Source organism: Culex pipiens, chromosome 1, assembly GCF_016801865.2.
Source record: "Culex pipiens pallens isolate TS chromosome 1, TS_CPP_V2, whole genome shotgun sequence".
Taxonomy (NCBI): Eukaryota; Metazoa; Arthropoda; class Insecta; order Diptera; family Culicidae; genus Culex; species Culex pipiens.
The window spans coordinates 136,323,161-136,349,926 of NC_068937.1; the positions used below are offsets into that span (position 1 = coordinate 136,323,161).

The 26,766-nt window shown below is 36.0% G+C and overlaps 1 protein-coding gene across 1 annotated transcript; it reads left to right on the top strand.

Moving 5' to 3' along the window:
• The first annotated feature begins 722 nt into the window (after nucleotides 1-722).
• Nucleotides 723-26,489, top strand: LOC120420781 (shootin-1). The gene is made up of 7 exons (XM_039583894.2): nucleotides 723-1,102; nucleotides 8,542-8,948; nucleotides 9,721-10,094; nucleotides 10,210-10,322; nucleotides 13,719-13,881; nucleotides 14,130-14,580; nucleotides 26,143-26,489. Exons 2-7 carry the CDS (start codon nucleotides 8,606-8,608, stop codon nucleotides 26,454-26,456), a joined length of 1,758 nt encoding a protein of 585 aa, XP_039439828.1. The 5' UTR covers nucleotides 723-1,102; nucleotides 8,542-8,605; the 3' UTR covers nucleotides 26,457-26,489.
• The last annotated feature ends 277 nt before the right edge of the window (nucleotides 26,490-26,766 follow it).

Sequence of the window (26,766 nt, forward strand, 5' to 3'; positions counted from 1 at the left end):
TCAAAACTGCAACGTCCAACTAATGAAACCAAAATGATGTCAAACTCCCTTCAAAGCTTCATTTCACAAAGAAAAATGTCTATGCAAGCCGTGCGAATTAGAAAATATTGACAAACGGAGAGTATTTAGTGGATCAGATATTAGGGGCCATTGGGGGAAGGATTCATCGAGCTAGGAAGAATATCGAGACAAAAAGAGCGTCAAATGATAACCTTGAAAACAAGATTTTTTCTCTTAGATTTTTAAAGTGATTTCTTATTAGACATTTTTTGGTTGTTTTTTTTTTAATTTATGTAGCAAATATATCGCTGAAATTTTTAATTGTTTTCAAACAAAGCTGCTTAAAATCCGGTAACAATGGAGCAACCTCTGATTCAATCATTTCTCCGAATCTACATACCAGATGAATAACACCCTGCAAAGTGTAAACAACGGCTCAACAAGTCGCTGTTTCTACTGCGTCTGCTGCTCCAGCAAAACGAGCCCAAAAGCATAGCAAGTAAAGTAAGTTCAAAACCCATACCAATTTGCACTCTCACTCACTGGCTGAACTCTGAACGAACTTCTGCCAGCTTTATTTCCCAAACATCTCAACTCAACTCAACTCAACACACCAGACGACGACGACTCTGTCCAGTCTGTTGTACTTGTATGCGTTGATTCTTCCCAGCACACACTTGTGTGGAGTCCGTGAGGCTTAATTCACTTTTAACCAACTCTCGGGCTTTAGTTGAGTCGCATACGTTGAACCGGTCGGTCGTGGATTTCGCGAGCAGTGTTCATCAGGGGGATTTGGTTGGATCTCCAGTGGGATTGGAGTTTGTCCAGAGATTTCGCGGAGAATAGGGTGTGTGTGCCAACTTACAAGCCAGCAGTGTTCTGGTGCTGGTGCTGCTTCAGAGTGTGTGCTTTGTGTTTGGTCTATCCAGCTATTACCTGAGTTACGAAGCAAGGCAGGGCAAGAAGGCAGGCAAAACAAGTGGTTCGAAGAGAGGTTGAGTGTGAGTCATCCGAGGGTTGGGATTAAGCTACTCTGGCCGCTTCCACGGATCGAGAGCTTGAGTGAGTGCAGCAGTTCTTGGCGGAAGTTTGCTCTAACGACGTAAGTTCAACGCACCACACCACCTGGGGTGTTACCACCGATTAAATCATACTCACACCTTGTAACGGGGCTCTCTTGTTTTGGATGGTGGCTGATGACCGAATTTGCGTGTGACGGCGGTGTTGGCAAATATTACTTAGAATGCGCGCTGTGTAGTCACTACAGTCAGTCGCGATAAGAGACAGCAAACTCAATAACAAAAACAGCAAGAAGCCAGTTGCAGTCACACACGCGCTGGCAGACCACTTGGCTTGGCTCATATCTAAACGAGACACACGTAATCGAATACTGAGAAGGTCTGCGAAGAAATTGACCTATTGCCAATTGCTGGACGATCGATATTTATTTGCAGCAAATTTTTAATAACATTATTTTTGTTTCATGGCTTCAATTCCTACATAACTAAACAATTATTATATTGATGATCAAATACCTTTTTCAAAAGAAAAATAAATTTTGTTTTAGAAATAAAGTCAAATAGGAATATCTCGGTCCTAACCTTGTCGCACCACCTTATAGGACGTTATAGAAATAAATTATGAATAAAAAAAGTCAAATAGGATTATAATGTCTATCCAAATCATTGTATATTTGAATTAAAATTGACTTTACAAAATAAAGTAATTTTGCCAGACATTGCGAGTAGTTTAATTTTTTTATTTGAATATTTTATGATAAAAGTAACTGAAAATCAATTTAATAAATTGTTCATGAAAATACTTCCAAAGTCACTATGATTTTTGACTCTTGAACCCATAAATTGTATAAGTTTTTTTTAATATTCTTTGAACTATAAAAAAAACAGAAGTAAAACTATTCATTGCACAATTAAACGATGAAAATTCGATATCCTGTGACATTACAGAAAAGTAGGGCGTCCAAATTTCCCGGGTTGTGAATTTCCCGGGAAACGGGAAAATATTTTTGAAATCCCGGGAATTCCCGGGATCCCGGGAAAATTTTGAAGCAGTCATAAAATCTACGTTTTTATAATAATTGATATGCTTTCAAGCTTAAAGTCATATAATTAGCTCAATAATAATAATTGATGACAATCTACATTTCAATCTAAATAAGGACGACAGTTTTTAAATAACTGAAAAGAAATTAAAAATGTTTTTTTTGTGTTCTTTGCTATGCCTTGGATATCAAATTTCAATTTCAATGTGATTCAAATTAAATAAGCGTTTTATAAATATATTTCTTTTATATGTTTTTTTATATGCTATAACTAGAAAAGCTTGAAAAATTTCATTAAAAATGTAAAAAAAACGAGATGCGACAACAAAACCAGAGTTTTTTTTTATAAAAAAAGGTCCTATAAGCTATTGTTTTTCATATGAATGTTATGAAAAAACTCTAGAAATAAAATGATACCAGTCATTTTAAAATTTTAGGTAGATTTTGAAGTTCTTATTTCATATAAAAAATATTTTACTAATTATTTTTAAGTTACTACCGGCAACTAGGGAAAATCAGTACTACAGCCTGAATAGGTACAGGAGATTTCAGAGCAATAAATTTGGAAATCGGTGTACTAATTGTTTTGTTTTGTTCTGTACCTGTTTTAACCGAAGTTATTCAAAACACGATGTAAAAAATTGACTTAAATAGCTGTCTTTATTCGTTCCATTTGTCGTGATTGGCCCCAGATTCCAGTGTTTGATGAACAAATATTTAAGATGATTTTTTTTTTCAAATTTAAGATCCTAAATATAAATTTAATACCCAGTGTTTTCAAAAATAAATAAAATAAAATAGAAAATATTTAAAGCGTCAGGCATTTTGCGGATCTGTGAACTAATTTTTCCTAATAACCTAAATTAAAGCTGATATATGCCGAATACTATTTTTAATGCTTTAAAATTCGTATCAATTACTTTGTATACAACTGTTCATCTATTTCAACAACCAAATCTGAATTTCCAGACCAACATGTTTTTTTTTTCTCATTTCGGGAATTCCCGGGGCAAATTTTTGAAAATTTCCGGGATTCGGGAATTCCCGGATTTGGAAATTCCCGGGATGGACGCACTACAGAAAAGTTTATCTTTCAAGGTGCCCGTTGTTTATTTTTTTAATCATGCTAGAAGCTTGAAGTTCAGTTTTTTAAACTTTTAATACAATTTGTTTGTTTATTCCTTTGGATTCCTCTTAACTATTTTGCAGGTTGAGTATAAACATTTTCTTTGCCGAGAAAGATTTTTTGCATCGATTTGGTGGGTTTAGCAAATTTGTAGGCTAGGAGCAACCCAGAAAAAAAATACACCGTCATTTGGGGTGAATTGTTTGCAGAATTTGCTTATGACAATTTGCTTATGGCTTGTAATTTTGTTCAGAGATCGTTTCTTATAGAAGCTCCTCCATTTTTTTTTAATTTTCTATGTGGTTTTATAAATTAAACATATCTTTCTTATAAAAAAAAATTAATTGCATTATCAGCTCAGTTTGAAGTTTTTGTCCTCAGCTCTGATCACTGCCGAGGGGTCGAACAAATTATAAAATATAATCTAAATTTACATTCTAAGCCTTATTAAATATCAAATAAACAAAAACTATCACAAATTGCGTTATATGCATGCTGTCACAAATTACAAAATATCAGCGAATTTATTTTAAAAATATTTCTAAAGGTTTACGTCATATTCGATCTGTGCTCCCATAATTCAAAATTTGTAAAAAGATTAAAAATCCTTTAATTCGTAAAGAATGCATTATTAAACATTTCACTTTTTTGATAGTTAATAAATTTTACGAGTATTTTTATCAACAAAAAGTTAAATGTTGAAGCAATAACTTTTTTTTGCCCCCTTAAAAAAGGAAGGGGGACAACAACTTGAAAAAATAGCATTTGTCTATAAAGACAATAAATGATAATTTAAAACTTTTAAGGCGAATATTAGGTCTCCGTTTTTCGACCAAAAGTAAAGTTTGCCTAAACCATTACACCTATGCATAATCAACCCGTAAACACCGACATTCATGTGGTTAACCATGTGCACAACACGGTCCTACCTACAGTACCTGATCCGTTCGTCAAGCAATTATGCCGCCTAACCGCGCCGCAAGCAGGAACACTTGACCCAAAAATGGCCAACCCTTGCCACCCCGATCTACCATAAAACAACCCAGCGCCCAGATCCGAAAGTGAAATGATGCTGCGTGTGAGCTTATGATGGCAGACATGAGGAGGGGGAAACAAAAACAATCCTGAACACTGAACTCCGTTGGGACGGCTTGTTCACACGGCCAAGACCAAGAGACCACCGCCATTCCTTGAACGGCACATGGCCGGCGGCTAAACACACGCCGCTCATACATAAATCAAGCCCGAGTGAGTGGAAAAGCTCGCGCGATCCCCAAGCCCGGTCACGACGAAATTACGGGCCCAACTCAACTTTCCTCGGTTTCCGTATACTCGTACAGCGTTGAAACAATATCTCTGGCGGTGATTGGCACTAAGGGTCTCTCGCCCCTCTGTACAGGAGAGGACATGTAGCGAAAAGGGATAAAAGGGAAAACCTGAACCTGAACTTGGTCAATGCAATGCAATTTTACTGGTTGGTTGGCAAGTTGTTCCGGTGCAGTGAAATTTTTGCACTGGACTAGTGGAACTACTCCGGTGATGGGTAGCAACAGGTTATGCTGCTTTTACTGATGACCTCCATCGGCGACGTCGGCGAAGTGCACTTGCACATATTTCTACTTTTGTACTCTACATTGTTCAGGATGGTTGACCCATTTTAAGACATGAGATCGGGTGCTTATTCGACCCAGAGAAAAAAAAGTTATGAATCACAACTAGAAGACCAAACACTACGCAGAACCAAACAAGTTGCCTCCATCTAACTACATAGGAAGTCCATTATCTCGGGTAACAATCTGGTACTGTTCAATGTCAACATTGCCAAAAAATTGCTTCCAACACAATTAGTTGAACGGCGCGCAGTGCCGCCGATCGCAGAACAAAATACCATTTTGAGTCACGATCGCAGAGTGCTGCGACCAAAAGGCAGTTACATGACTCTGATTCGAACTCTGACTGGACGCCAGCCTGCCACGTTGGAGCGCAGCACTTCTATTCAGATCAGCTGCGTAGGTTGATGTGCTTTATTTTGCACGTTGTCAGCAGCGCAACTCGACTTGGAACGGTGGCTTGGATCTTGTTTGAAGTTTTATCGTTCTCCGGATGACGTTAAGTAATGTGATGTCAAACGTAAGATAGTTTCTTATTTACCAGGACTGGCTGACTAAGGGGTGACCATATGGTCATCGTATCGAGATAGTTCAGTAAATAATTAGGTATTTTTTTCGATTCAAAATTACTTATGTTTTATTTAATAGCATAGGTAGGGCTAATTGGACAACTATAAGTTTTACTATAAGTTGATTGCATAAATTACAGATTTGAACAAATCGAGTTCTGCAAAATTCTAGAATCATCCAGCGAGTTGAAGTTACCATTCCGACTTTGTTGGGGCCTTGAGTGAAGGAATGTTAATTGACCGAGCCTAAAATTAATACCCCAAAAAGTACCAGACCAAATTGCAAATTAAGAAAAACATTGCAAATTGGTCCAAGTTTTCAAATAAATGTTAACTATATTTCTTATTAAAACTTTATTCTTCATTCTTAGTTGTATACGGGTCTCAATATGTTTCTCGATTTTTTTATATATCCACAACTCGATATTTTGCTTTGGAATTTTGAATAAGCGTTATTCAGCAGTTCCATATGAAAGTTAAAGACAAAAAAAAGTGATTCGATTTGGCCAAAATAATTCGACCCGTATTTTTTTGTTTGGCCATCAGGGTGGCCTACGCCGTGTTAGGGTGGTCCGAAAAATGGCAATTTCGTCGATTTTCACAAAAACTACTTTTTAAATAAAAACAAAACTTAACTCCGTTTCAACCGATTTTAGCTGTCTAGGGCGCAAATGAAAGATGATAAGTTTGACTTCCAAGAAAAAATAATGTGGAAAAAATAATGTGGATTTTCAAAAATCTAGCATAACATTTGAAAAAGTCTTATGAATACATCAAATGCCATTTTGACGTTGTCTGGACCAAAGAGCCTATATCTGACAATATTTTTAACAGATTCTTCGGTAAATTTTACACAACATACCAAAAATTGGGCGAGGTTCATTAACAGGATTCAGAGATATGATTTTTTGAAAATAAAATCCGGGTTTTTCAACGCGCCGCGCGCCAGAACGGGAGATTGACGAAATCGGCAAAAAATCAACTTTTTTCACTAAAACTGCGATAACTCGAAAATTTCAGCGATGACCTATACATGTTAGGGTTTTAATTTTTTTGTAATAATACGCAACTTTTGGTACCCTAACATGTATAGGTCATCGCTGAAATTTTCGAGTTATCGCAGTTTTAGTGATTGACGAAATCTCCCGTTTTGGCGCGCGGCGCGTCGAAAAACCCGGATTTTATTTTCAAAAAATCATATCTCTGAATCCTGTTAATGAACCTCGCCCAATTTTTTGAATGGTGTGTAAAATTGACCGAGGAATCTGTTAAAAATATTTTCAGATATAGGCTCTTTGATCCAGACACCGTCAAAACGGCATTTGATGTATTCATAAGACTTTTTCAAATGTTAGGCTAGATTTTTGAAACTCCTCATTATTTTTTCTTGGAAGTAAAACTTATCATCTTTCATTTGCGCCCTATACAGCTAAAATCGGTTGAAATGGAGCGAAGTTATGATTTTTTGAAAAAAAGTGGTTTTTGTGAAAATCGACAAAAATGGCCATTTTTCGGACCACCCTAACACAACGTAGGCCACCCTAATGGCCAAAAAAAAATACGGGTCGAATTATTTTGGCCAAGGAACCCCCAGAAAAAATTGAGCCAAATCGAAACACTTTTATTTATTTTTTTAATTTTCATATGGAACTGCTGTATTAGTGTTTTTTTTTTTTTTCACTTTTGAGATAACTAAGTTAACAATCGACTCTGCATTATTTTTTTTTTATTTGGATAAAACATTGTCTATCGATTTCTTAGGTCCAAATAAGCCATTTCGAATCATCGGTTTCTCGATAAAAGTCTAAATACAAATTTTGGAGCTTTCCATAGAACAGTGCTATGCAAATAATCGAAATCTGTATCTTGAGAAAGAATTTTCTGATCGATATGGTATCTCCGGCAAAGTTGTAGTTATAGTTATTGTTGATTAGGACTGTTCGGAAAAATAGACAGACGAAAAAAAAGCCATTCACCTTTTATCGCATAAAATCGATTTTGACAAACCTACCTCCCATCGATTATTCATTTTTTATATGTTTGAGTGGACAAAAAGTGCCAACTTTTGAGCTATAGGGTATGACGGATGTATTGTTTTTCGCCAGGTTATAACTTTTTTTTTGAATAGTGATGTTTGAAAAGTATCGAAAATATTCCCGAAAAACTTGTTTAACAATTTTTTGCATAAAATGCACCGTTTTCGAGTTAAAACCATTTTTAGGTTAAAATTTGAAGATAAAATTTCTGTTTTTCAATAATTTAAAAAAAAATACGAAAAATGAGTTTTCCATTCGGCTTTTAATTTTAAATCGATGATGTCTTGGTGAATGGACTCTTGTAATATTTTTTCGAAATTTTGAAAATTATATTTTCAGATTTGTTTAAATCACAAAATACATTTAAAAAAGGAAAAAAAAGAAGGGCCGTTAAAAAATCTTTTTTTTTTCGTTCGATTAAAAAAAATAAACACTAAACTTCAAAAGACGATACATTGAAGCTTTAGACGTGAAAAACTCAGAGACGTCATCCAAATTTATAATGTTTGCCTTCGGAAGCGTCGAGTGCTATACATCCCACGCGAGCGTCCTTTAGTTAGTTGGCAACTTTTTCGATTACTTTCTGACCACAACAAACCCCTTCACCCAATTTGGACATAAGACTTTCGTGAAAGATCAAATGGCATTTCGCAGCAGTCAATCTATTTCTGCTGCAAAGAAATTTGGCCTCCCATCAGCAAAAACTCCGTTTCAAGTTCCGTGCCACACTGGACTGTGCTCGGCAATGAGAAGAATGCGACTCCAACCAACTATGGTCATTGGAATGAGTGGGAGTCGTCACCGCCACCGTCGTCGACGGAATTGTTGGCCAGTTTCAACCACGATCGCCACACGGCGGATTTTGCTGGCACGGTCAAGAGTGATAATTGAGAGTTTTTGGTCCGGAGCTAAACGAGCGTTTGCTAAATTGGCTTATTATTTCTTAAGAGATCTTGACGAAATGGTGTCGATCTTATACGCCATCCACAACTACGCCACAAAACCGCACACTTTCCATGTACAAGTAACAGAGTGCTGACTAATCAGATTATAATTATTGCAAGCTGTTTGGAAGTTTTTATTTACACAAACCAAGCTAACGGTCGCCCCATTATCGCATTGTAATTTCTCCCCTCAGGCCCTCCCAGCTGCTGACCCTAATGTCCCGATCTCGCCGTCGCAGCTGAACATCAACAATCACAATGGACGTGTCCCAGGGCTCCCCGGAATCGACGTCACCCTCCCGGAACAGCCGAAGCAGCATCCCAATCCCAAAGCGGAAGAGTTCCCTTCACCTGTACATTGCCAACAGCTTTGGAAACAACTCCCAGTCTTCGCCGTCACCGTCGTCGGCGTCATCCGTCCATGAGGATCCGCATTCGGCGTCCTCGTCCCGGTCGGCAACGGCCATGGGCATGCACAGCTCGATGTATGTGCCCGGAAGGACGGCGGCGGCGATGAGTGCGAATGTGGACGGGGTTAGTTCCAGTGATTATCTCCAGCTGAGGGAGAACCACAATCGGTTGATCAACAAGTGTGAGGAGGGTGAGTTGAATTAGTTACAGAGGAAATTTATACCCATTTTTTAATGCATTAAATTATAATTTGGAGATAATCCCTTTGTAGACAATAATTCTTGGGCTGAATCGAAAACAATATCGTATCGAGAGTTCTCATAGTTTTAAAGATTCCACAAAACATGCAAAAAAAAAAAACTAAAAATAGAACAAAAGATAACTTTTGGTGGTGATAAATTGAATAATTATTTTTTTGTGACGTCTCAATTGAAAAATTAAAAATTATGTAAAATCAAACTCCAAACTAAGGTTTATTATCAAACCACGCAAATTGGATGCATACCACCGAACAACCAAAATCCGGACCTTTCTTCGCCAACAGGTTTATGACTAAACTTACAAGAAGAGGGAAGCAAACGGCCCTCTTTCGATGACCAAACGCGCGCGAGCGAGCACTCATCAATGAATGGAAGCTTTAACGACCACCACGTGGGAATTATGCCCTGGGCGGGTTTTGCAGTTGATTCGTCGACGTGCCGTTGGCCGTCTTATTAAAGTGTTAACCGACATAGATCGGTGTGTTGATTGTTTGCGTGAATCAACGGCTGATGTGATTTGGGTTTATTGATATTTTTGGGGTTGAGTTTATGCAGAATTGTTTGGAACGCTTTATCGTTATGTGTGTTGAGTGGCAAACCTCAATTGAATGGAATTTTTTTTAGAAGATAAGAAAAATAGTTTAATAGTAAAATCATCATCAGGCAATGAGTAATCTGCAATAAATATTTCAACCTTTCCAGTAACTCGTCGCAATCAAAATCTCGAAAGTACAAACCAGCTGTTGAAGAAAAGTGTGACAGCCCTCCAGAACGACGTGGCCGCTCTGCGCAAGGAACGGTCCGAATTTGTCGACAAGAATCGTAAACTCAAGAAAAAGCTAGCGGAAATTGTTCCCTCGGGGACCGTCAGCAGCTGCAGTGATGACGATGAAGGAGCGGAAAAGTCCTTGGAGGAGCACAAGAAGGAAAATTCCACGGATTCCGTCGAAGCCACCAAAAAGGAATCGGAGCTTGACTCACTGCTCAACGAGATGGAAAAGCTCAAATCATACTTGAACAACGTCGAGTTGCAACTGTACGAAGCGAACGAGAAGATTTCCGAGCTGCAAGAGAGCGTAAGTTGAGGCTGATGTAGCATAACAGAGAAAAATGGGAGAGTTGCCCTCTCTCTCGAAAACATGAATGCAACATAATTTTCCACACATTTTGTATCATACTTTTCTTTTGCAGAAGCAACAATACGAAGAGACGAGCGAGAAGCTGCGAGCGGAGAATGCCGAGTTGAGCAAAATCGCGCGGCTCATGTCGGCCAACATACTCGAGTCGATCGACACCAGCAAACGGTGAGTGTCTTGGCTAAAGCAAAGCTTTTCCAGTGTTGAACGAATTGGAAACCTATCGAGGTTTTTAAGCGAAGATGGCGTTCGAATGGTGAACGCCCGAAATGTCAAAATCACGCAGTGGTACCAACATTACGGAAAAATTGTGCCATGGCATGACAGCCACATTTTTTTTCTAATGTTGGTGCTACTGCGCGATTTTGACATTTCGGGCGTTCACCATTCGAACGCCATCTTCGCTTAAAAACCTGGATTGTTGCAATCATTGAAAATTTTAAACCTTAAATAGTTTAAAATAGTGTTTTTAAAGTCAATATTTTCATTGGAAAATTCGACTCTTAATTATAAAATCATTATTAAATTAAAAAGATGCTTAGAAATGGTTTTTAAGCATGTTTTTTTATCGTTGTAAAAACCCTATTGAAAATAAGAATGTGTGATAAATTGCTCGGAAAGTAATAAATTTTTATTCACTTATTTCGCAATAGATGCGAAAACAAGAAAACCCTAAAATTTAATTATTTTTTCCCAAAATAATTATTATTATAATTATTATTAATCAAAAGAAACGAAGATCTGGCAACCCTATCTAACGTAATGAGTACTTGTGTAAAATTTTCATAGCATTGTACTGCCGTTCTACGCATAATTGTCCCATGTCATTTTCTGTCGATTTTGACTTTTTAACATTTTTATGTTTAGTTTGTCGTATACTTTCAGAAAAACACATAAAATCTGGTACTTTGTTCGGAAACTCACTGAAAACAACATCAAGTCTGTTTGTCCCATCGTTGTACTTCTACGCATAATTGTCCCACCAAGTATTTTCTCATACGGAATCAATAGTTTTATGAAGCATTATGTCGTATTTACCTGTTGTTTAGCAAGAGGATCACAAAAAAGAGTGATACACTGCTAACTGGGGCGATTAGGAACACATAGGGCGAATAGGAACGCACAGGACAATTATGCGTAGAAACACAGAAATCGATCGAAAAATTTCAATCGCGTTTTTCTCAGTTGCACTTTTTCGAACATGGGACAATTATGCGTAGAACGGCAGTGTATGTAGAGCGTCCAATTTCCCGTCACGGGTAAATATCCTGGGAATTCCTGGAAAAAATGTTTCCCGTTTCGCGGGAAATGTGTAAATTTCCCGGAAATTCTCAAAATTCAAGCGAAAGGATAAATTTTTTTACATCCACAAAAAAAATAATGAAAATTTTATTTTAATGAATTCTGTTATGGGACCATCCATAAACCACGTGGACACTTTTTTGGGAATCTGTTACCCCCCCCCCCCCCCTCGTGGCCAATTATCCATACAGAAAAAATCTTTTTTGTATGGATCGTGGATAATTGCCAATCCCCCCCCCCCCCCCCCCCTAAAGTGTCCACGTGGTTTATGGATTAGGATGTAACAAAAATGACTTTTTGGCGGGCATTCAAGGGTTTGTTCCGGTGGGCATACTAAGATCAAATCCAAAATTTGAACTTGACTGGACGTAACAGGAGCTGGCGCTCCGCCCTTCAATTTTAAATGGGATTTAACCCGTAAAAAAGATTTTTTCAAAAATGTCACTTTTTGAGGCATTTTGGCCACTGAAGCGTTTATTCTCAACAAGTTTGGCATTTTTTTTCGAAAAATCGAAATGCGCAAGGATCTGGCCTACACGCCGCACCGGAACAAACCCTTGAATGCCCGCCAAAAAGTCATTTTTGTTACACTCTAATGTAGAGCGTCCAATTTCATCACGGGAAAAAATCCTGGGAATTCCTGAAAAAAATATTTCTCGCTTCCCGGGAAATGTGTAAATTTCCCGGGAATTACAAAAATTCAAGCGAAAGTATACATTTTTTTAATTTACAAAAAGAAATGAATTCAATTTTATTTTAATGAATTCAATTTACTGTTATTATTGAACTTATCAGTTTGTCTAAAAATTTCATGATATTAAATTCTGAAGCATTCACAACTGAGAATAGATCTTGTTTATTTGTTGGGCAACAACAATTACGATATTATGGAAACTATTATAATTTTAGCAAGTTTTCCAAATAAAAACTGTTGTTATATCATTTGAAAATAATGTATCTCTTCCCGGCAAGAGCAAAATTGACATTTATTGACCAAATTAGATGAAAAAAGAATTGGTTTAGAGCACAATAGCTACCAAGGGGGTAATAGGTTAAAATATTAATATTCTAAACTGCTTTCTTGGTATGGAAATTTTTTTGACCAAAGTCATTTATTAGGCATTAAATTAAATCACTAAAAAATAATTGAAAAACTACTTCGTATTATAAAAAAGGTGCAAAAAAAATGCAAACATATTTCAAAAACTCGTTTTAAATATGTGAATACTTAAGTGGAATTTCCGGGAAATTTGTTGTAAATTTCCTGTTTTCCGGGAATGTTGTAGCCCCGGGAAATTGGACGCTCTAATTGTATGTCTTGAAATTCGAATAAAATTTCTTCCTGTGCATCGTATGATTGTGATTCGAAAGACCTTGGGTCATAAACTTTGAAAATTTGGCAACCCAATCGTGCAATTTCGCCACTTGGGAGCATCTAAAAATGATTTATAAATCCTTCTGTAAAATTGTATATGATTTTGCTAATGTTGTTATAATATGGCTATTTAAAAATTTTCAAGAAGGGAGATAAAAAAATTACATTTCAAATAAAATTTGCAATATTTTTAAGCAAAAAGTATCACAAACTATTGTAAGTTTTACATTTTTTTTTCGATGCGCCAAGAATGCCAATAATTCTTAACCGTCTACAAACGATTATACAAATTTATTTATTTAAAATTTGTATTTTTTTCAAAATAAGGCCATTGCCAATTAAAGTCAAGTTTTTGTCCCCTCTTTCAATATTTCTCCAAAAATCAGAAGGCAATACCAAGAAGTATTGACTGTTATTGAAACTTTCATTGAAAAATCTTGTAAAGTAAAATCGATTGTAAATAATTTAGAATACATTGTGTAACGCTTATTTATGTCTTTTAAACCAAATAAAGTATTTTTAATCATTTTACAAATTTTGAATTTTGGGACCACAATTCGGTACAAAACGTAAAAAAATATTTGAAAAAATAAATTTCAGTAGTTCATTGTTAATTTGAATATTTTCGATTGTTACATAACTGTAAAGTTGTATAAAGTATTTTGTGATACTTTTTGTTTCGAAATTTTGAAAATCATGCTTGAAATTTGAAGTTTAGTTTTTTTTTGCAAAATTAAGTTTCTTACATTTTATTTATTTATTCAAATTTATCTAGATTTTATCGAGGATTACAAGCTTGACAAAAAAAAATATAAAATAATGAAATAGAGGTTTAATACTTTAAATACTTTTCATAATACTTCAAACTGGTTTGTTTTCCTTTTCAGCCTCGAAACCTCGTACATCCAGGTACGACGCGAACGAGACAACCTCGCGCGCCAGAACCGCGACTCGGTCGACTCGCGGACCGACCCCACCGAAGAGATCCAGAAGATGCGCTCCGAGATGGAGCTGAAGCGCAAAACGTTCGAAGCGCAGTTTATCGAATATGTGAGTGAAACACTTTCTTAAATTTTTGCTAACAAACACAAATCGTATAACCGAACTAATTTTTGGACTAAATTGCGTAGCTTATTTGGAGATGGAGTGTGACATAACCTCAATTTTTGTGTACAAAATCAAGCATGGTTTATGCGGTTTAGTTTGGTTGCGCACATTTAACAAACAAAACAAGAGTTCCCACTAAATGTCTAACGTAAATCACAACCCCATAAACAAACGACACGCGCGTGCTTTAGAAACAACAAATGGAGCAGGAGCTTTTGCGCCAAACGGACGAACGGGTCGTGTCGTTGCAGCTCGAGGTGGACCGGTTAAAGCAAGACCTGGCCGAAACCCTGGACCGGGCCGAACGGGCCGAGGAGGAAGCCCGGGAGTTGCGAACCCTGCTCCGTGCCAGCCAGCTGCACCAAAACCAGCAATTCTACTCCCAACTAGATCTGGACAAATTGAGCCTGCACGAGCTTGGCGGGGACAACGATTCGCTAACGTCCGGCATCAGTAACACAGCTTCTGCCGCCGCACCTCCTCCTCCGCCTCCTCCACTCCCACCTCCACCACCTCCGCCACCCCCACCGCCGGCGCTTGCTGCCGGAACTTCGACGTCACTCGGCTTGAGCGAGGCCATTTCGACGCAAAAATTAAATCACGTCGGAATCAACCCTGTAAATAGCAAGCAGCAAGCAACAGGTAGGACCGCGGGAGATTTTATCGACCGGTTTGCGGGGCTTATAACAAATACAACAACAAAAAACACGTGTGAGCAGCTTCTGCGACCGGAAGTGAGGCACACGTACAAGCACACATACTAACACGCACGTAGAGTAGAGGTTACTAGCAACAAACAAAGCTGGGTGCTGGAGAGGGTTGAACTTGGTGCTAGTTTATCTACGGCACATCTTTCGGTCTACATTCGGGAGGCTAGACTCTGGCAAAAGGGAAGCACTTGTAGCCTTTTGAACTAGTTTTTAACGTTGTAGCGAGCTAATTTAGTTTTCTCTTCATGGATCGAGCTAAGGGATCACTTTAAAATGAGTCCATTTAGTGGGCGAAATGGATTCGGGGAAAACAGTTTATCGAATTTCACGTTGAAAGTTTTGTAGAATTTATAATTGCTTTCACTGAAATTCAGCTGTAAACTTCGGATAATCGAGGCTTCGGGTAATCGAGTCTGGACTGTATATATTAAAAATAATTATTTGTAAAAACAAGACCAATGCAAATTTTCCCAAATTCCCCAAAAAATCAGAGAGCAAAAAAATTATTGCTGAAAAAAATAAATTTCCATTGAAAAAACTATTTAGAATAAATTGTTATTTCTAAAAAATATTTTTTTGTATTTTTAATCAAACGAGGAACTTTAAGGTTTGTTTTTTTTTCTGTTTACTAATGTAAAATACGCACTTGATTAGGAACTGGTCAAGAAACAAATCAAAATGGTCGCTGCGGTAGAGAAAGCAAGCCAGAGAAGGTAAAGTAAAGCTTCATCACTTTCTTGTGTTCTGCTGTTCGTAAAGCTGTTTCTTGACCACTTTCTTTTGGAGCTGCGTACAAGCTAGAGCGTCCAATTTCCCGTCCCGGGAAAAAATTTCCCGGGATTTCCCGAAAAAAAATATTTCCCGTTTCCCGGGAAATTTGTAGATTTCCCGGGCAATCCTTAAATTTAAGCGGAAGTATACAATTTCTCAAATTTTTTGAACTTTTTTTTTAAATGCTCTGAAAAATAATAAATGAACAAACTCAACATGATTTTGTTCAATCAAATGTATTGTTTGGTTTATATATAATTAATCAGATTATCAGAAATTATGATATCAGAATTATTTTTGATAATATTAATTTTTGAAGCAACTGAGAAAAGATCTTGCTTAATGAGTATTAAATTATTACAATTAGGTAAGCTTTTAACAGATTGATGTTATTTCATCAAAACAATATTAACTCCTTACCTCCAAATTAAAATTGAGATTTTTTTTACGTTTTTGTTAACCATGATCAAATGAGATGAAAATCGAATTTGTGCAAAAAGAATTTATTCAATTGGTTGAATACCTAGTACTAAAGAAATTACAATTTGAAGTAAAAGAATTATGGAGCACTAGTGCAACTACAGGTGTTAGAGGTTTTAATGTGAAAAAATAGAAGACTTTTTGTGGAATGATGTTAATTTATCGTATAATTTAAATCATGTTGCATAATAATGCAAAAAAAAACATTGAAAAATTAGTTTCTATTGTTTGTTCTCAAAATATGCTAAAATATATTCAAAGCTTGCTTCAAATATTTTAAAACATTGGGTTGTTTGGAGTAAAACCAACTCTAAAAAGCTTTACCATTTGTTCAAGAGCTGAAACAGTATTAAATATAATTTAACATAACATAACATAATTTCTGCATGTTTTTTCTCATTTCGATAAATTGGTCACAGAGGCAAGTTTAAAATTTCTCATAAAAAAATACCAAAATACATTTTCTTGTAGTTGAATGATTTTTTACATGCAGTCAAGCTGTTAATTGATCTTCACACTTAATTAAACCATTAATGTTGATGTGCTTAACAATTTTATTGCATAATATTAATTAAAACCAAGCTCATAACAATTTTCAATAAATTTAAAATTTCCCGAGAATTCCCGGGATTTCCCGGGAAATTGGCTGAAAATTTCCCGTTTCCCGGGAAATTTGTAAACTCGGGAAATTGGACGCATACAATCAATAAGGCTTTCTAGCCCCAGTGAAAAAAATATAGTTTAACCCAAAAATGACGAACTCCTCGTCTCAGTGTCCTGATGCAAACAATGATCGAGCTCGAGCTGTCACAGCCCTGCGAAATATGTTTGCTGACATATCGGGCGGTGAGTAAAAAAAACCCAGCCAGAAGTCGCCTGACAAAAAACTTTTGCTAGAAAGAGATAGGAAACCTGATGCAAACAAACGTCCAGCTGTAATGTAAACATACTTTGAATGTGTTGGTAAATTTCGGACTAGAAAGCCTTATATCTTGACTTTTTTTTGATAAGGTCCTATAAACAAATGTAAACATTGAGTGTATCCCTTTCACACCTTATGTCAAAGTCCATCGGAGTAAGCGGGATACACTTAATGTTTACTTTTGTTTATAGGACCTTATCAAAAAAAAGTCAAGATATCACAAGAGCTCAACTAAAGTCAATAAGTGATCCTTATGAAATGACACTAAAATTTGTTTAACGAAACCTTGACTATTTACCTTCGAATAACCCTCCAAAATACCTCTCCAAAATACCCCTCCAAAATACCCCTCCAAAATACCCCTCCAAAATACCACTCTAAAATACCCCTCCAAAATACCCCTCCAGAACTCATTGTTCAAACTATGTATCGTTTAGTTAGAACGCTTAGTTGTTTGTTTTTCATCAATTTTGTTTTGTTATTCAATTTTTAAGAATTTTTTGGTTGCGGGGTAACTAATAGTAGTGAAATAGTAATTATTTCAGTTTTGAGGTGTAATTTGGAGCTTCTTGAATATCCAAGATGGCGGCCAAAATGGCGGGAAGAAATTTTGAGAAAATGTATTTGGTAACTTAATAGGCAATCAACCAATCAAATTTGACTAAAATGTTGCACAGAGCTCAAATTTAATGTTAAAATTAAGAAAATAAAAAAAGTTTTTTTCATGATTCGATTATCCGAAATCTCTAAACCATCGAATAATCAAACTCCGGACATTCGAAAAAGAACGATTTTTTTTGCTAAAATTTAATGTGGAAATAGCATCAGATGCTGCAAAAAGCTTCGCGAAAAGTGTTGGATGGTATGTCTCCCCTGAAAAAAAAAAAAAGAAAAAACACACACACACACAAATCATTTATTAAAACAGTTTGTGTGAAAAGTGGTCTAAAAGACAATTTTACATACAAATCAAGTTTAATCCTTGTGGAGATACAGCGGTTTGATTTTCTTAAAGCAGGGAGCCTTTATGCAACTTCTTAGACTATTTCCACAAAGATAAACAACAAAGTGTATTTTTCAAAGCAACGGCATGTACATTAGACTGGCTCGTCGTTATATGGAAAAATTCAAAAATGATCAAATCAAACCAGAACAAAGTTTTTTTGATGCCTTTTGGGCCTCAAAACAACCCCCTAAAATTTGGGAGCGATTGGCATTGCATTTCAATTTTGTATGGGATTTAGTATGGAAAAACTGTCTTACATTTTGATTTTTATCATTTTTATTTTCCACTAAAGTTTTCAAATCAATACATTAGCGTTAAAATTGAGAAAATTCTCTAAAACATTCTCGAAGAAAGTATTGCGCTATCTTGCTCCTGTCAAATGATACAGCGTCCTCAAAACTCGTCTAAAACGTGTTTTTTACTCGGAAATCACGTTTAGACGAGTTTTGATGACACTGTATTTTTTGACAGGAGAGCAGTTCTCCCAGATTTCGGTCATTCGATTTATTTTGTATTTTTTAATCCGACTGAAACTTTTTTGGTTTTCAAAAAAGTTTTCAAAAAAGTCACCTTAAAATGGACTTAACTTGAAAACGGTGAACTTTATCAAAATTTCACTAGAGTACTTTTTGATTGCAAATTTGATTTTACATCGAAAAATGAAGTTGAAAAATTTTTGCGACCAATATTTCGATTTTTTGAAAAAATCAGTATTGATTAAAAAATGCATAACTCGCTCAAAGATTTTTTGCACAACCTGGAAATTTCTGAAAAGTTGGCATTTAATGTCATCTAAAACATATCAAAAAATAAAAATAGTGTTTTTTGCAAATCAAGTTTTAGTGACAAAAAGTTAAATATAAAATCACCAAATTTTTTTTACCGTGTATCATTTTTTCCAGTGTAGTCCGTATCCATACCTACAACTTTGCCGAAGACACCAAATCGATCAAAAAATTCCTTCAAAAGATACAGATTTTTGAATTTTCATTCATCATTTTTGTATGGACAGCTGCCAAACTTGTATGGAAAATTATATGGACAAACTAATGATGCAAAATGGCTTCTTTGGGCATATCGAAGGCACCAACAAAGTTTCAGTCGGATTAAAAAATACAAAAATTATAATTTAAGAAAAAAGACCGATTTCGTAGAGAATTGCTCAGGAGCAAGATAGCACAATACTTTCTTCGAGAAAGTTTTAGAGAATTTTCTCAATTTTAACGCTATTGAATTGGTTTGAAAACTTTAGTGGAAAATAAAAATGATAAAAATCAAAATGTAAGACAGTTTTTCCATACTAAATCCCATACCAAATTGAAATGCTAAGCCCTAATTTTGCGTTTTGGACACAGATCGGACATAAAAGATATAAAAAAAAATGTTTTCATAAATTGTAAAAGACAATGATTTTTTTCCAAACTCAGAATTCATCAGATAAAACACATTTGCATGTTGCTTTGGAAAATATAAGATATCAAAAAAAAAATCAGCTGAATGGTTTTGCATAACTTTTTCCATAAGATGTTATATTTTTTTGGAAAAGTAAGAAAATTCCCTTTAAGAATGTGCTAAAACATTCAAGCATTAACTCCAAAACGACAGGCTTATAAACAATACTTAATATTGCAAATATTTAATAAAAGTCAGACAATAATAATTTCAGGCATTACAATATTTTGAACAAATTTGGACTCCAGGAGAACGTTTTAATGATGTATCCGTTAAAAAAACATCAAGATATTAAAACAGCAATTCCCCACAAAAACAGCATGGAAAAATACAAAAGTGCTCGGATCGGGCTCAAATTTTTTCTTGGGGTTCCCTGGCCGAAATAATTAGACCCGTATTATTGTTTGGCCGTTACGATGATCTACCTGACCTGTTATGTTAGTCAGAAAAATGAAAATTTCCGTCGATTTTCGCAAAAAAAACGAATTTTTCAAAAAATCATAACGATTTTAGCTGTCTTGGACGCAAATAAAAAGTGAAAAGTTGGCCTTTCAAAGAAAAATATTAAGAAGTTTAAAGAATCTAGCATAACATTTGAAAAGATCGTATGAAACTTTAAAATGCCGTTTTAACGCTGTCTTGACCAAAGTGCCTGTGTCTCAAAATATTTTTATCTGATTCCTCGGACAATTTTACGATACATACTCCAAAATGGGAGGATCTCATTAACAGGATTCCGAGATATGATTTTTCTAATTTATAATGGAGAAATCGGCAAAAAATCTACTTTTTTCACTAAACCTGCGAAAAACTTCAAAATTTCAGCGATGACCCATACATGTTTGGGTACCGTAAACCGGGGTAAGATTGATATAATTTTGATTTATTTTTGAAATATTTTCCAACTGGTAAGGTTTGTCTTAAGATTACTATTTTTAAAACATGTACTAGGGTAGGCCACACAAGGTGCATGAACTATTTTTGATAAAAAGTTTTTTTAATTGAGTTTAAAAAAATAGTTGCATTGAAAATTCTTATTTTGAATTCCGGGGTGACTTTGATATTCATAGATATTCTTGTAAAAATCAGATTGAATGTGTTCAAATTTTATGTTTACGTTAAATGTACCATCACTAAGGTGTCTGATACATATAAATTTAACAAAATACATATAAATTTAAGGTAAAATTATTAAAAAGTCAAAATTTTGCCTAAAATTCGTTAAAACTAGTTTTGTTTATAAAATTATCGAATCATATTACACTATAAACTGAAATCGAAGCAAGAATCAAAAGTTTTCACATTTTATATGACATTTGTTCTACTGAAAATGCCTATAAATTGGGAGATTTTTTTGAATTATGTTTCAAAAACACATAATATCAATTATTTACAAACTTATTTTACCTTCTCCTAGTGGAAAATTGTCCAAAGAATCCGAAAATGCATTCCATTTTCCGATTCGAAATCATTTGCATAAAATATGCTATTTATCAACATTTTCTTAATTATAGTTAACTCACTTTTTAATCTTTTCAAAATTTTATAAAAACTTCTTCTAAGAGCACTTTGAACACTTCTCTACCACGGTCAGAATGATTCTATACCATTCCGTACGTATTTAATTTTTCTCTTCATTTTGCGGAAAAATCTCAACCTATCAAAGTCCAAAGCAACATGCAAATGTGTTTTATCCTACCCCGTTTTACGGTACCAAAAGTTGCGCCTTTCAATTACCCAAACATGTATAGGTCATCGCTGAAATTTTGGAGGTTATCGCAGGTTTAGTTAAAAAAGTAGATTTTTTGCTGATTACGTCATTTTCGCGTTTTGCATTTTGGTGAAACGCTCAACCAAACCACTTTTTTGTTTTAGATTCATTTTCATATGTCAATATCAGATGACTTTTTTCTCGTTTAATATGCAATAATAAACTTACTTCACTGCCCAACCCCATCTCTCACAGGCATAAAAGCTTCGAATTCAATTGCAAATAAATGGAAAGCCTCCTAATTTGATTTTCCTCAGAGACAGAGCAACATCGAAGATGCAGACATTTTCAATTGTATTTGCATCAATTTTTCTCCATTTCTCATCATTCTACTTCGAGTGCATGACTAGCTCGTTTTCTACAATACCATGAAATTGATGAATAAAAATCAAATTGTTGAATTCAACTGTCTGAGTGGTGTTGCTTCCAAGAATGCCTTCTATTTACCAATTACACATCCATAAATGTGCGGTCACTGGTTGGAGCAACGTTGCGGTTATTGTTATTATCCTGGAATGTAGTGGACACTTGTAATGAGAGTTTTCCGCTTGCCCATATTGGGTTGGGTAGAAGATATAATTAGAACTCGAACAGCTTTAAATGACCAACATTTGCTAATTAAAACTGCATCACGTGACGTCACAACACACACGTTTATGGTATCTCTTATGGATCCACCTGTTGATTCCTTCCAAACACAACACTCTACGAACACTTTAATTTTATCGGAGAATTGAATTTCAGCTCTGAATCACATTTTACTAGTTGCTTTGAATTTTCCAATTTTCCTTCACCACCGCTCCTCACCCACCAGCAGCGTTCAAGCAAAATCATAAATAATCATGTAAATCACCTGCCATTGTATATTTGTCAGCAGATTGCACTACCCCCGCCACCACCCATCAAGCCAAGGTTTCCCACCCCCTTCCGGTGACCCGGCACTAACCGGGGATGCTGCTGCAAAACACGCAGGGAGCCACACTAATCGAGTTTGACTTTCATTTTTGTCCCATTTTCCTCTCCGCACACTGACCCCTCCCCCAGATTTGTGTCGGTCACTCCCGTTCACGCAGAAAAATAAGGCATATTTGAATCAACAAAACGTTTTGTTGATTTGAAAATCAAGTTTTTTGTTGAATCAACGCTAAACGTCAAAGCAACTTTTTCAAAACAACAAAAGATTTTTGTGGAAATAAGAAAATCAAGGTTTGTTTCAACGCAAAATCGGCGTTGATTATATTCAACAAAAATTTTGTTGAATCAAACCTCGCACAGGCTGATTCTACAAAATATTTTTCTGCGTGTTGGAGGAAAATTTGATTTTGCCGAAGAGGACGATTCTCACCCCAAAAAAAGTGAAGGTCGCATAAAAATCACTTTAAAACACTTAAATTGCTGCACTTAACCTTTGGCTTTAACGAAATTTCGAAATAAACACCCGATTGTGTGCGCGCGTAAAATATGGCCATGTTTTGAAAACGGAATCGAACGGAAAATGGATGCGTCCGCATCGCGCCACGGCTGGACCACTACTGAGCTGGTTGTGTCTGGAACCAAACAGCGCGGAACAACAACCACCGAGAGTGAGCGGGTTCAGGGTTTTGGGGGTAAAGGCTGGCTGGGCACAGTCAAGCGACGAAGTGAAGGCTGTATTTTATGATATTTCTAAATAATTTCAATTGAAATTTATATCCAAATTTTAAAATTTATTAAAAAAAAATATTTCGTTGGAAAACATTGTACAATCAATTAAAACTTGCATAAAATTATTTTATTAAATTTATCATTCAATCTTGTAACAACTTGATCCACATTTTTTTTAATTTCATACCGCAGGACGGAACTGCCGTTTTACGGCGATATGATGTGTACGCCATTGAGGTGATTTTGCTGTAGACACGATTTTCTGTTTTTGTTCATTTTTTCAATTTAAAATGACTAATTTATGGTCTGCTCTGTAGAAACTGTTAAAAAGTACAATAAAAATGTGGCCTCTACAGAATTTCTTGTTTTTTCCTATTCTCTACGATTTTAAACCACAAACATCATTTGGCCGAAAAAATTGCAATAAAAAATCACTACTTTTCCTTCCCAATGATGTCTGTATACATTGCTCGATCAAAGCAGGCTATATTTTTTGTGCCAGCTATTTTGACAGCTGAGCGGATCCCTTAATGCATTGTCCACGTGGATACTTTAAGAGGGGGGGGGGGGGAGGGTATTAAAGGAGCGTTATTTTATTACGTAACGCAGTTGGGGGAAGGGGGGTCGGAGGCCGTGTTACGGGGAGAGGGTCTAAAAATCCGATTTTTTGCGTTACGTAATAAAATAACGCTCCCTTAGCGATTGTCTACGCTCCACAAACACATTTTTCGCATGAACAATTGTCCGCAAGGGAGGTGGGTGGGTCTTGAATTTTCAAAAATGTGTCTACGTGGATGTGGATAAGGTGTCATCCATTAAGTACGTCACATTAAAATCAGCCAAAATTTACTCCACCCCCCTTTGTCACGATTTCCCTATGCTTTTAACACGCAATGTTACGCTTGCTCAAAACCCCCCTCTTACCTCAGAACGTGACGTAATTTATGGATGACGCCTAATGGACGTCCCCTTAAGAATTAAATCGAAATAATGTAATAAAATATTGCCCAGTCTTGATTTGGTCCCAAAACCTCAAATCAACATTCAAACAGTATTAAAAAAATTGAAAATGTCCAAAATGGCGTATACATCATATCGCCGTATAACGGCAGGGAAGCAGACAATTTTTCTTCTATTTATAACTGTTAATTGGAAACGTTAGATTTAACTTAAATCGGTTTATTTCATAAGTTTATCGACTACAAATTGTTTTTCTAAATTCATTAAAGAATTTTGGAGAATCATTTCAGCTGTGTCTTTAGTACAGTCCAGACTCGATTATCCGAAGTTTCGATTATTCGAAGTTCGCTAATTCGAAGGTTTGTGTGGGACTTCGGTTAATTGAATCACAACCAAAAATGTTTTCCCTTTTTTTGTATTTTCTTGCTTTTAACATCAAATTTGAGTGCTGCGACCCCATTTTAGTTAAATTTGAATATTTGCACTGTAACTTGGATTTTGCCCGCACTTTTCTCTCGCACTTTTGACAGCAAAAAATCAAAAATCTAGGCAACCACTCGTTTATTTACATTTCCAGTCGCAGTTTTCCAAGCCAGTTTGACAAGTAGCAATAGTGCGATCAATACTCATGTATTTATGTTTTGTATTATGTGTTTACAAAAAGAAGTAGGTTTTTGGTGCCACTGCTTTGGTGGCTTTTCCTGCCTTAAAAAAGTAAATAAATTCAAATTCAATTCAATTTAGTGCGAAGTCGAAGTTAGTGAGAATTGCGCAATATGCATTTTTAATTAAAAAATGCATTGTTTCAACATGTTATCATCGCCATCTTGGATTTAAAATTTCTGAGTCATTTAAGAGTAGTATAAAAAAATGCATTCTCGGATTAGTTTTCAAAAGGACGTAAGATCCATTGGTAAACAAAGCCCTTTTTTCATCGGTATTAGACCTACCTTCGAAAAACCAATTTCAAAAATGCTTGAGATTGTTCATCTACACGTCCTTCAAGTGCCCTAATCTAAAAATAAATGAATATTGTATATTGTATCAATTTGGAGAAAAACGAAAATGAGTGTCGTAGGTCACGGTGGCTCTTACGGCTTTTTGAAAACTCACCCGAGCATTGTTTAATACTTAAGCTCGACAAATATTATTTTTTTTAAAACAATTTTTTTTTTCGTGATTCGATTATCCGAAATGAAATTTTTCCGAAGCCTTCGGATAATCGAGTTTGGACTGTATTTGAAGTAAAAAATAAGTGTGCAGTTTTTGTATGTCCCAGACTATGCCTCTATGCCTTTTTTTCATATTTTTACAGTCAATGTTTTATTTTTTTTATTTTTTATTATTTTACTAGAAAATAAGTAGCGGCATAGTCTGGAGCATAAAAACACTGCACACTTATGTTTATTTTAATAGGAGGTGTAAGAATAAGCCAAATACTATTAGAGACAACAAGATAAATGCAAATTAAAATTCTTAAAATGAAACAAGAAAAACGTGAATCAAGAGAAGTAAAAATTTAGTAGAAAAAAAGTTACTCAGAGTTGCCAGAACACAAAAAAATCAAACGAAAATTGGCCATTAGAAGGAAAAATTTAAAGTTGATAATTCTTGCAAAACCGTACATCACGGAAACGCAACTGTAAAAGTGGGCAGATTCAACCAGAAGCCATCCTGTAGATATCTTTCGCCAAACTTTAGGTTCCGACCAGCAGCGTTGGCCTTTCCACAGCTGAATGTTGAAGGAGAACATCGCAAAAGTTATAGGCTATTGCTGTGTGGTCATTTGCTGTCAATTACACGCCGTTTGTATCGTCGTCCTTTTGCTTTCGACGGGGGAGCAATTGTGAGTGTGTTTTCTTCGGCAATCTGATCTAAAGTGGGGCGAAATTGTAGTCGGGGGTGCCAGACGGAATAATCGGGGCTGAGGGAGTTTGAAACTGGAGAAGATGATAAATTTGAACGGTAACTATTATCGTGATAGCAAATTTAATCAAAATTCAGTAAAAAGAACCACGAGCCTCCACTGGACTGCTTTGTCTGAAACAATTTGATGGAGACGCATGGTTATTAAGCTGTTCAGATATTCTGAAGTCCAACACCAATTTAAAAAAAAACATTTCTCGAAGGCAAAAGTAGAGACCAACACCTTTAAATTAGCCCCCTGCCGGTTGATTTATATTTACATCAATCCATTTTCATTATCATTCCCCTTTCAAGGGAAGTGAAAGTGCCGGCCAAAAGGAAGCGTAAATGAGGAAGATTCTTTTCCCGCTCTTCAAAAAGCATGTCAACAAGTTTTCCACACACTCTCAAAATGATTCTCTTCTCACTAACACCTTGCCATTTTTTGTTTGACTTGGGAAAAGCTTTTTCCAGCATGTCTTGCAACATTTTCCTTCCTTTCTCTTTAGTCGAGACACAACCCACAAACCCTGCTGCAACAACTCACAAAAACAAACTCTCAAACTTCTCTCTCCCCCATCAGGTCTAGACTCGGTCATAGCCGACATCAAGAGTGGCCGCGTAACGTTGCGCCGCCGAAAACCGAACGTGCTAAGCGAGTTGGAGAATGCCGCCAGTTCCACGAAATCGTCCTCGGGCAGTCGACAGAGCCAGCAACAGCCCAACTACAGCCAACTGGCCGCCCAGAATCCGGCCCTCCGGGAAATGTACGAAATTCTCGAGCGAATGAAGCGCCGCAACCGGCAGTCGAAGGTTATCGTCGAGTCGGAGATTGTTGGCGATGTGACCGATGGACGGACTGTGCGGACTGTGATTACCGGGATTGTGGATCTTTAACAGTAGAATTAAATTAAAAATTGAAAAAAAAAACACGTGTTGATCTTTTTAAACGAACTGACTTTATTTTGAGCTGTACGGAACGACACGTGAGCACGCAGAGGAGGAGTCGTTCGAGTGATTTTACTTAACATTGTTGCATTTTTAAATACATTTTCGTTCATTTTATTAAAACCGTTAGCATGTAAGTTTTAATTAGCTAATTGAATTAAAGATAGAATAATTTTTCGATTCTAATGAAAACAAAAGCGTAACTTATTAACCTTTTTTTCATTTTTTTAGAAGAATATCACATTTGATCCAAACAAAT